The sequence below is a fragment of the Antechinus flavipes genome, chromosome 1 (genome assembly GCF_016432865.1).
Source record: "Antechinus flavipes isolate AdamAnt ecotype Samford, QLD, Australia chromosome 1, AdamAnt_v2, whole genome shotgun sequence".
Lineage (NCBI taxonomy): Eukaryota > Metazoa > Chordata > Mammalia > Dasyuromorphia > Dasyuridae > Antechinus > Antechinus flavipes.
The window spans coordinates 611,668,123-611,680,746 of NC_067398.1; the positions used below are offsets into that span (position 1 = coordinate 611,668,123).

Consider the following 12,624-nt stretch of genomic DNA (forward strand, 5'->3'; position numbering starts at 1 on the left):
AAGACCAGAATGTCAGGGTGGTAGAGGATATGTGGCAGATAGAATAAGACATCTAAGGACATTGTCTTTCTTCATATTTTGTAACTGTTTGCATTCACTCCTGTGGGTGAGATCAGACTGATGTCAACTTCTGGTGACATTTTAAAATATATTCATTTTTTATCTCATTTTTTGAACTCTTCTACAAACAGGTGGTAGTTGATGGAACTGAATCAACCACAGTGCTGAAGGGCTTGATGTCTTTAACAGAGTATCAGATAGCAGTTTTTGCAATATATAGTACCACTGCAAGCGAAGGACTTCGGGGAACTGAGACAACACGTATGTATCCCAGCTCTATTCTGTACAATATTTTCTATCCTAGAACTCTATGTAGCTTGATTCAGTGGAGGCTTTGCTGATGTTGTTGCCCATGTCTGAAATGCCTGCCTTTTTTGCTTGGAATCCTTAACTTAAAGCTACAATAATAATTGTTAGTATTTCAATAGAACTTTACATATTATCTCATTGATTCTCACAATTCTTTAAGATAGATGCTATTATTATTATCCTAATCCTGCAGATAGGAAAACTGAAGCTGAGGAAAATTAATTGCCCAGATATGGTTTTATCCTTGGCTAGAGTTAGTGACTTAATTACCAAGTTCAATAATTCAATTCAGCAATCATTTCTGCTTTGGCCAGAAACCATGAGAGGGTCTTCCCCTCCGAGATTCATTCATTCATTTATTTAGATTTTTACTTTTGAACTAGATAAAAAAGGAGATTCTTTGTCTCATTTGCTACCCTAACCTTAATCACTAGCCTTAGTCAAATTGAGACCTGTAGAAGACCTTAGCTTAAAAAGTCTCTCATTTCATCCAAGGCAATTTCTAGTCATTTTTATCTATATCTGTATATAGATATCCATATGGCTCTGGAGGAGAAAGTGAGGCAGGTGATCTTGCAGAGCTCTCCCTAACTTAAATCAAATTCATTTTCATGAATTGCTTGAATCACCTTTCTGATGTCATTGTCTTCTTTGAGAATGAAGAACAAGCAATAACACCAATTCAATTCAGTAAGAATTTATTAGGCTGCTCTGTCACAAGGGCAAGTGGGTGTTTCAATGGATAAAGCACTATGTTTGGAGACAGAAAAACCAGAATTCAAATTTGGTCCATAGGGTCATGAAGATTCAGACAATGAACAACAATGAGACAGGCTTTATAGAAAAGTTAAAGACACTTTTGTCCAGACTCATGTACAATATTTGGGGTAGAATTTGAACTCAGGACTTTTTTTTTTTTTGCTTTAGATCATTTTATTACTGCAAATAGCTAAATCATACACAGTTGGTCATAGTGCATTTTTGCTTTTCTGTGTACAACATTCTCCTGGTTCTCCTTATTTCTATGTGTATCAGTTCATGTAAATCTTCCTTGGATTTTCTGAAAACATCCTGCTTATCATTTCTCATAGCATAATAGTGTTCCAGCATAATCATGTTCTACAATTTATTACTGGAACATTTTTATTAACTTCTCTGTATTAGAAAAGATTCATTGAATTGTTTTTTCCCCTTTTTATTAAAGCTTTTTATTTTCAAAACATATGCATGGATAATTTTTCAACATTGACCTTTGTAAAACCTTGTATTCCAAAATTTCTCAACTTTTTTCCCATCCCTTCCCCTAGATGGCAAGTAATCCAATATATGTTAAACATGTCAAAAATATGTTAAATCCAATATATGTTAAACATGTTAAAATATATGTTAAAAGCAACATATTGTATACATATTTATACAATTATCTTGCTGCACAAGAAAAATCAGAACAAAAAGGAAAAAAATGAGAAAGAAAACAAAATGCAAGCAAACAACAACAAAAAGAGTGAAAATGTTATGTTGTAATATACACTTAGTTCCCATAGTCCTCTCTGGGTGTAGAGGGCTCTCTTTATCACAAGATCATTGGAACTAGCCTCAATCATTTCATTGTTGAAAAGAGCGATGTCTATCAGCATTGGTTTTCATGTAATTTTGTTGTTGCCATGTACAATGATCTCTGAACTTAGGACTTTTTGACTCCATGTACATCTTAGCTACCTCCACTAAGGTGCAACATCCTATAGAAAAACTTTAATAATCTTATTTTTTAGGGCTCTCCAGCCCTTAGCAAAGTATCTGAAACATAGTGGGGACTTAATAGATACTTGCTGACTTGCTAATTTTCTTGTTCCTTAACTTATATTCAAAATGTTGTATCCTTTTCTGACTCCATTAGAATATAAATTCTACAAAGCAAGCCCCATTCCCTTTTGTTCAGTCCTTTTTTGTATTTCCAGCCTCACAGAAATAGAATGGTGTAAGGCAAAAGTGTCCTACTTGCAACCTGCTGGTTATTTGTAGCCACAGAGATGCCAACCAGATTAAAATGTAATTGGGAAATGTTTAACAAAATAAACAAAACAACAATGTTAATTTGTGGTTTTCTGAGTCAATCTACTGCCCATGTGAGTTTGATAACCCTGGTGTAATGGACATGCCTGATTTCAAAGTTAAGGAGATCTGAATTCAAGTTATGCTCTTGATACATACCAAAAGTGTGATCCTGATCAAGTCACTGAATCTAGGGGTGCCCTAGACAACTCTTTTAAGATTCTAAGTTACTGAAGAATTGCAGAGCTACATTGGGAATGTCAGTTTGCAAACTAGAAGTTTCCTACAGCAATGAAGTCACAAGTCTGGAATAACAACAACAACAACAACAACAACAAACTCTTCAGTGATTGTTAGAGTGAATTGAATTGAATTTGCTATTCAGTCACAGCAATAATCACATAATTCAGGCTATTGGAAAGTCAAATACTGAAACTGAAGCTTAAATATTTTTGCTACATAATGAGAAGACAGAATTCATTGGAAAAGTCCCTGATGATAAGAAAGTTTGAAGGCTAAAGGAAAAAGAACAGAAGATGAGATAAATAGATGGTGTTATGGAAACAATGGTCATGAGCTTGGACAGACTTAGAGAGATAGTGGAGGATAGAGGGACACAACTATATAACTGAATAACAACAACTCATTGCTGGTCAGACCCTAACTGGCTTAATATATTTAGTTAGGGCACCAGATTTGAAAAAGACCATTGACTAACCAGAGCATGTCCAAAATAATGTGAGCAGAAAAGTGGGAGGCCTAAAAGCATTTCATATGAGGAGCGGTTGTACGAACTTTAGATGTTTAGCTTGAAGGAAGGATTACCAGGAAAATGCTTGACAGATGTCTTCAAATATTTAAAGGGCTGTCTTCCAAAAAGGCAGGTTTGTTCAGTGTTACACTACAGGGGGCAGAACTAGGAAGTTACACAAATAAAAAAAGGAAAAAAAACCCAAAATCCAAATATATATTTAGCTTTACTGAGGGAAAAGCTTCCCAGTAATTAGGAGCTGTTGATGCAAAGTGACAATAGATTGGAATAATCAGTCTCTCAATGCAGTGAGCTCCCCTATCAGCAAGAGTACTCAATTTGTTATTCAATTATTGAATTCAATAATTCAATTCAATTATTAGTCAATCAGTAAACATTTATTAAGTGCCTACTGTATTCCAGGCACTTAACTAAGTTCTTGGAATGAGGAGAGAGAGAGAGAGGGGAGAGAGAGAGGGGGGGAGGAGAAAGAGAGAGCAGTTCCTGTTCTCAAGGAGCTTGTGGTTTATTTAAAATAATCTCTCTAGGATATTATGCAGAGATTCTTTTTTTTTAAATTTAATTTTATTTAATAATAACTTTGTATTGACAGAATCCATGCCAGGATAATTTTTACACAGCATTATCCCTTGAAATCACTTAAGTTTCGTTTTTTCCCCTCCCTCCCTCCCCCCCCCCAAGATGGCAATCAGTCCTATATATGTTAAATATGTTGCAGTATATCCTAGATACAATACACATTTGCAGAACCGAACAGTTCTCCTGCTGCACAGGGAGAATTGGATTCAGAAGGTAAAAATAACTCAGGAAGAAAATCAAAAATCAAATAGTTCACATTCATTTCCCAGTATTCCTTCTTTGGGTGTAGCTGTTTCTGTCCATCATTTATCCAATGAAACTCAGTTAAGTCTCTTTGTCAGAGAAATCCACTTCCATCAGAATACATCCTCATACAATATCGTTGTCGAAGTGTATAATGATCTCCTGGTTCTGCTCATCTCACTTAGCATCAGTCCATGTAGGTCTCTCCAAGCCTCTCTGTATTCATCCTGCTGGTCATTCCTTACAGAGCAATAATATTCCATAACATTCATATACCACAATTTACCCAGCCATTCTCCAATTGATGGGCATCCATTCATTTTCCAGTTTCTAGCTACTACAAACAGGGCTTATGCAGAGATTCTTAACCTTTTCTACTCTTAACCTCTTTTTGTCCAGGAAATTTCTCTATAACATGAATTTAAGGTATATAAAATAGATATACAAATTAAACATTAACTGGTAATAAATCATAATTTTGTGACCTCTATATTCAATTATGAAATCCCATTTGGAGATGTGACCCATAGTTTAAGGAGCTGAAGTTTTGAGGATATTTCTTTACCAGGTGTGAGAGATTGACTTATATGATTTTCAGGGTCTTTGCCAACTTTAAACTTCCCAATCACAACTCTGTTTTTTGTCTACGTGTAAAGTTAGGGTTATCAGGAACAAAATTTTGAAGTTTGTCACAAAAGTCTAGATGGCACAATGAATAGAGCATTAGCCCTTTAGAACTAGAGTTCAAATCCAGCTTCAGACATTTAGTAGCTATGTGATACTGGGCAAGCCACTTAAACCTATTGATCCCATTTTTCTCATCTGTAAAATGATGTGGAGGACTGGCAAACCACTCTAGTACCTTTGCCAAGAAAACTCCAAATGGTTGGGGCAGCTAGATGATACAGTGAATAGAGCACCAGCCCTGAAGTCAGGAAGACCTGAGTTCAAATCTGGCCTCAGAAACTTAATACTTCCTAGCTGTATGACCCTGGGCAAGTTACTTAACCCCAATTGCCTCATCCAAAAAGAAAGAAAGAAATAAAGAAAGCAAGCAAGCAAGAAAGAAAGAAAGAAAGAAAAAGAAAGAGAAATAAAGAAGGAAGAAAGGGAAGAAAGGAAGGAAGGAAGGGAAGGAAGGAAGGAAAGAAAGAAAGCAAGCCCAAATGGGATCAAGAATTGTGCATGACTGAATACAATTAAATGCTACCACCAATCCTGGCTCAATGTCCTCTTTGCCTTCTTTTATAATTTCCCTCTTTAGCTATCCTACTCTTCTCCATTTGTCCAAGACATTTCACTATAAGTTCATTATTTATACTTGCCCTCCCAGACCTGGTTCTAAAATTATATCTTCCTTGTCCAAAATTTCCCCTTGGTTTCATTCTTTGAGAAAGACACTCCCATCCACTTTGTCTGAAAAAAATATGAGTAGCTAATTTGTGTTAATGTGTTAGTAGCTTATAATAGATTAATACTTACCCTCCTAGAGATGCTTGTATAGCTCAGTAATACTCCATCCATAGCTCTCCAGCAGTATCTAGCACAGTCTAAAGACTTGGAATTTCTGAATTAAAAACTCAGTGGGGCACAAAGACATCGTGTTACTCTTTTGCTTAACTAGGGATACAATGAAGCACTGACTATCAGGATGGTAGAATTTCAGACATCAATAGACTGGAAGGAGGCATAGTTGGTAGAGAGAGAAAAAATATTGCTGACACCCCTCAGATCTTAGCACAAGATCCTAGATCAGGTCTTCAAGGCATCTTAGAGATGATTGAGCCAAATCTCCTGAAGAAATGGTGGCCTAGAGAAGTTAAAGTTACTGACTCAGGTTTGTAGTTACTAAGTGTCTGAGAGGGATTCAAATCTAGACTTTCTTAAGGCGAATTAGTACAGCTGTCCACTATACCAAGCTGCCATGTAGAAGATTGTCTATTCCAGGTGAATGGGCAGCTATATTTAGTCTAAAAGATAGTACACACCCTCTTCAATAAGTTCCTGGATAAAAATGTGTATAAATGTCAATGTCTGTGTTGAATAGATATATATCTGTGCACTTTCATACCGTAGTAGGGAATTGTTGGTAATGGGAAGAGAATAGAGTGCTTAATTGAAACAATATGGATGATGACAGTAGAAATAATGTAATTTCCTTAAGTGGGAATTCTGCCAGGAATAAAGACCCAAGGTTTGCCTCTCCTGACTCTGTAGACATATTTTAAAACATTTTTCATGAACATATGAAATTAAATCCTGGGTCTACAGTTTCAAATTTTTTCCAAAAAAGGAATATATATTATCATACTTGAGTTTTGGGTTACATATGATTCATTCAACACCTGTCTGAATTTTCTCTGAGATTCCCTGACCAAATTTCAGCACTCCAGATTGGTATATACTGGAAGTATCTATGTATAAATCTGTAAATATGTTCCTTTTTCACCTAAAGTATGAATTTTCTTTTTCCTTTCATTGAGAAAATGTGATATCTTGATTTATTACCTTTCCTTCAAAAATCAGTCTAAACACAAGATTTTGCAAAGATGAATATCAAAAACTAGTTTTGCATATATTTGGAAAAATAAAATACTATATTGTGCAATAATTGGTAGGGCCTGTAAGGAGTCAATCATCCACAATGAATCTTCCTTTCAGTCCATTCACATTCACAAATAAATACACATAAACTCTCAGTCATTCTTCCTTCTTTCATTGCTTTAGTTACCTCCACCTTACTCTCTTTTTTTCTCCTGGTCAAGAGGAGAATAAGAAAACTCCTAGGTGTTTTTATGAAATACCAAACACTGTTAGTGATGTGTTTATATACATTCCTCCATATATATAGATATAGATATAGATATAGATAAATAGATACATAGATAATACTTTGCAATGCATTCAGTATTTTGCTTTGCAGCTCTCTAATGGAGGTAGGAGCAATTATTAATTCTATTATACAGAGTAATAAACTGAAGCCATGAATGGTTAAGTGCCCAGCCCATCTATTAAGTATCTGATTTGATATGAACTTGGGATTTTCTGATTCTAGGTGCTGTAGTCTATGCATTATCCCATTTAACTGCTTCCACCAAGGTCCTTAAGATGGGTACTATTAAAAATGCATGAAGTGGATAGAACACTGGCCCTGGAATCAGGAGGACCTGACCTCAGACACTTGACACTGCTGTGTGACTCTGGGCAAATCACTTAACTCATATTGCCTTGCCAAAAACAAACAAACAAATAAATAAACAAAAGGAAGGGAAACTATCAGGTTTCTCTGTAATCCCTTAAATCTCCTACATCCTGGACTTGATGATAATGGTCATGTCTAAGTGGACAACATCTACTAAAGAGCAGTGCTTAGAAGCATCTTTTGGATTGTTTCCTATAGTATCAGTTCATGTCTTTTGTTCCCAAGTGATGTTTTTGTTCCATTTTAATATGAAAGCTATTTCAGCTTCTTTGGGAGTAATGTGAAAGACCAAGCTTCAGTAACTCATGAAAGTAACAACGATAATAACAAAAACCCTGAGTCTTATTTCAAATAAATGGAATTTTAAAAAAGATATTGTTAAGCTTACAAGTGGTCCAGAGAATGTGGTCTTTTCCATGACTTTACAAAGGATGCTCTCTCCCCCTTATCTGCATTCTAGCATATGTATTTAACCTTTCACCCACCATCTCTTAGAATCCCTAATCTCTTTGTAAAACTGGGATAATAATTGCACTTGCTTTACAATTGGAGGAACAAATAAGATCAGTGTGTAAAGTGCTTTATAAGCTCAAATGCATAAATTCAACACTATTATTGTAATTGTTTCCTTCAAAACTCAGTCCAAAGACAAAGTTTTGCAAAGGTGAATGTTGAAAACTACCTTTACATGTATTTGGAAAAATAAAATACTATTTAAACAAAATTCAGTCCAAATGCCATCTCTTAAGAGATTTTTCCTGATCCTACAAGTACTATTATTTTCCTCTTGAAATGACATATCAATTTTACACATATTTTTGCTCCCTTGATGGAATGTAAGCTCCTTGAGACAAGGACTGTATCATTCTTGTCTTTGTATCACCAGAGCCTTGCATGATGCTTGTCACAAGTAGGTATTCAATAAATGTTTGATTGCTTTGCATTGCATTGGGAATAGAGTACCCATACCAGTGAGATCACAGATACAAGTATGAGGGAAATATGAGTCAGTTTTATGTTAAGTGAGATGATGATATGAGTACAAGATGTGGTGTCTGCCCTCAAAGATCTTGCAATATTTGTGGAAAAAAGAGTGTGCAGCAGGCAAATCAAAATCATCAATGCTAAGTTAGAAGAGGAAATAACTTAGTGTGTGTGGGGGGGGGAGATTGTTTATTTGGCTAAGTGAAAAATCATGCAAAAGCAGTCATGCCATACTTAATTAAAGGAGGATTACATTTCTACATAACTCCAAAGACTTCTAATTTCCATTGCAGTTGCTCTGCCCATGGTATCGGATCTTGAACTGTATGACGTGACTGAGAACAGTCTAAGAGCCAGATGGAATGCAGTGCCTGGTGCATCAGGATACATGATCCTCTATGCTCCTCTCACTGAAGGCCTGGCTGGGGATGAGAAAGAGGTAACACCCTTGGCATTTTGTCCTTAGATCCCTAACTTGCAAAGTGACATTTTTGGGGAATTTTAAGTTTTTATTCTTTAGAAGGTGCTTGTTTTTGTATGTAAAGGTAAAATTACCAAACCCCAAAAAGAAAATTAAGATCCTGTTTTGAGAAACTTGACTCCCAAAGCTAGCTTTCCAGGTGGCAGGCTGCCCTTATCATCTCATCCTTGGTCTTGGATCTCTTAAATGGCCTTTGTGTTTGACCCTAAGCTTGGCTGCAGAAGCTTTTAGGGTTAAAAGAAAGCAGTGAACAGGAGTGTGTGGGTGGTACCAATGTCCAGTTATTTGTTTCCAACTTCTATTTCATTGTCACATGAACTTCTGGGTAGGAAAAAAGAAAAAAAAATTAGAAATGGTTTCAGACTACTGACTAATTTAATAAGGAATTTCTGCTTTAACTCTACCTCATGGCTTCTTCTGAAAGTAGGAGTGTTGACAAGTGTGACTCAATGAATCAAAAACATTTCTCCAGCAAATCTTTGCTTCCCACCCCCCCCCAAAATTCCAAGAAACTGAGGCACTCTTTAGGAGTTCTTTCTCTTTTGGTGTCTTGAGTACATTCTAAAGAATCTACAATCTATTTAGTTGGGATGCTTCTTGCTTCAGAGTCAAATATGACAACATGATCAGCTGAGCCAAGTCATGTTTGAAACTAGAATTGGGCATTCTTCCAGAGGTGGGTTAAAAGAAACAATACATTAGCAGAATGATGAAAAATATGCTTGTGTGGCCTCCTTCAGACCACTGGCTGGAGCCTGTATTCTTTGTTGCTCCACCCACACTATTTATGGGACCACATGGCTTATGTTTCATTTTGACCATATCTCTATTTCTCCAATTTTCCTTCCTACTCCCATCTTCTTTGAAATTGAAAAATTACCAAAAGAATTACAGATTTATCAAAAGGTCACTCTTGTTTCTCCTATTACATATTGCCAGGAATTCATAATGAAAAGTCGTATGTCAGCTAATCACAATGTGTTCTTTTCAGATGAAAATTGGGGAGACCCTCACAGATATTCAACTAAAAGGATTGTTGCCAAATACTGAATACACAGTGACTGTATATGCCATGTTTGGAGAAGAAGCGAGTGATCCTGTTACAGGGCAGGAGATGACATGTATGTAAGACATCCACACTGATCAAATGTTGTTTTAACATTCCAAATAAATACCTGAGTGCTGCTGATATTTCTTATTGAAATATATAGCATCAGGTTTGAAGCCTTCATATTCCTTGGACTTTACTAAATGTGATATGTACTATATCTGAGGGGAAATAAAATTGCTTCTTTTAGGCAGTTAGGAAATAAGCATTTAAGTGTTTACTATGTGCTTGATCTTGTACTCTCTCTCTCTCTCTCTCTCTCTCTCTCTCTCTCTCCATATATATATATTATATATATATATGTATATATATAATTTCAAGTTTTTTTTAATACAAGATCAAGCACATAACATAAATTCTACTCTGCAGGTTTTACCCAACTGGAAAGAGAATATGGAAAATGATGATAATAAACTTTATGACTCTGTTGCCCAAAATCCAGTCTAGCTAAATTGAAGGAACTCAAGTCAGTCAATAAATATTTTTTAAATGCCTACTGTGTGCCCGACACTTTACAAAGAACTGAAGAAACAAAAAGAAGCAAAGGACAGTCCCTACAATCAAGGACTTAATGGTCTAATGAAAAGCTCACAGCTATATAGATGTGATAAGGAGGGTAAATAGCATACCCATTCAATCCCACTTTCCTGGGATTATTACTTAATTTATAGACATCTAGATAGTCAGTATGGTATGGTTGCTAGGGAGCTGTCCACAAAGGAAGAAAAATGTGCTTTCCACCCTCTAACAATACAAATTGTTTACTCTCCATGAGTCGATCTCGAAGTATCCCATTTGGTGCAGGGACTTGACTTATGCATTGGTGGAGGGAAGTTCTTCACAATATCTTACCTCCTTGCTATTCCTCATACATGACTCTCCATTTTTATCTATTGTCCCTTCCCCTATTTCCAGAAATTATCCCCTCTTATCTCTTATGACACTTCCTTCAAATGTCACCTAAAATCTCATCTTTTACAGGGAAATCTTTTCAGAATCCCCTTAATATTAGTGTTTTTCTCTGTTGATTTATCCTATAGGTACTTGTTTGTATATATATGTTTGCTTGCCATTTTCCCTACCAGATTATAAATCTGAAATCAAAGAATAAGGTTTTGCTATGTTTTATTTTTTTGATACTGTATTTTTGGCCTTTCTTTGTCTTCAGAATGCTTACTATAACACTTGACACACAGCAAGCATTTATTTAGTATAAATGATTATTATTAACATGATTATAATTGTTTAATTATAAATGCTTTGTTGATTTGATTCCCTAGGAATTCACCAAATTAATTCAAATTCACAAACTAAACCTTCAATGCCAATAGAAGGAAATTCAAAACACTTTAGTCACTGCTAATTGAGACACAATTCTATCTTGGATACATAGATTCATATATAGAGGATTCATATTGAAGAGTTTGGGAAAGCAAAAGAAAGAAATACAGTGAACAGAATGCTGGATCTGGAATCAAGAGATTTAGGGTTCAAATACTGGTTCTTCCACTTACTACAAGTATAACCATGGGCAAGGCACTTGAACTTTCTGGATCTCAGTTCCCTCATTTTTTAAATGAGAGGGCTGGACCAAATAACCTCTAAGGTCTCTTTCACATCTTCAAATTAATCTTCAGATTAAGATCCAAGTTCTTCCAATATGAATTAGGGCTATTTTTTCTAAATGGTATTCTACTGGCATGATCTTTGGAATCTAATGTCTTATCCCTGCCTCACTGGAGTATCAAAGGGGAATAGGAATAGAGTACAAGAAATACAAAATAAAACAGAAAATACTAGAAGATCAGAAATTATGAGAAACTCTAAGAGATTTACCTGACAACAAATAAGATCATTCTATTCCAAGATACCTGTGTTTTTAAGCCATTGCTAAAAATGGTTTGGTGACTTTTTACAAGGTAGAACAACTATAGACTATTACATTTCACTTTACAAATATCACTTCACTTTATCAATCTTGAGAAATAGATGTTATTATTATCCTTATGTGTAAAATGAGGAAACTGAGGTAGAAATAATAAGTATGTGAGACTATATTTGAACTCAGGTTTCATCATTCCATAGACTAGACTATGTCACCTTAGATATCTCAAAATAATAACTCAAACTTCTAAACTAGGAACTAATATCAAAATAATTTTTTTTAAAAGTACAATCCTTTTAAACAAATTTCCACATTTGTTATATTGTACAAGAAAAAGCAGACGAAAAGAGGGAAAAACCACGAAAAAGAAAAAGCAAACAGACAAACTAAAAAAAAAAAAAAGGTGAAAATACTATGCTTTGATTCACATTGAGTCTCTATAGCTCTCTCTCTGGATGCAAATGGCATTTTCCATCCCAAATCTTTTGGAATTGTTTTGAATCACCACAATGCTGAGAAGAGCCAAGTCCATCACAGTTGATCATCACATGACCTTGCTGTTACTGTGTACAATGTTCTTTTGGTTCTGCTCCATTCACTCAGTATCAGTTCACATAAGTCTTTCTAGACTTTTCTGAAATCAGCCTGCTCATCAAAATTATCCTTCTTATTTAAGGACTACCTAGAATAGGAAATCTTTAAAATTTTTATTATACATGAGTATTAATTATTTTTTTTAAACTCAATCTCCATGTATATTCTTCTAATATGTGTATTATCTGTGTCATGAGAAATCATGAGGAACTCTGGATCAGAGGAATTCTAGAAGAGACCTCCAAAGCTAATGATTCCAATCCTCTCACTTTTACAGATGATCACAGATCACTCTCATTTATTCAGTCCTAATGTTATTTTACCTGAAAGCATTCCAGAAGGCTGTCCATTTGAT

The 12,624-nt window shown here is 35.3% G+C and overlaps 1 protein-coding gene across 2 annotated transcripts in view; it reads left to right on the forward strand.

Annotated features, from left to right (window-relative positions):
- The window catches only part of COL14A1 (collagen type XIV alpha 1 chain), a 253,774-nt gene that overhangs the window by 82,073 nt on the left and 159,077 nt on the right, over positions 1-12,624 (forward strand). For both annotated transcript variants that reach the window (XM_051971025.1, XM_051971024.1), the window contains exons 11-13: positions 192-321; positions 8,495-8,640; positions 9,674-9,803. In XM_051971025.1, coding sequence (XP_051826985.1) covers positions 192-321; positions 8,495-8,640; positions 9,674-9,803 — 406 coding nt within the window. The remainder of the gene's footprint in view (positions 1-191; positions 322-8,494; positions 8,641-9,673; positions 9,804-12,624) is intronic.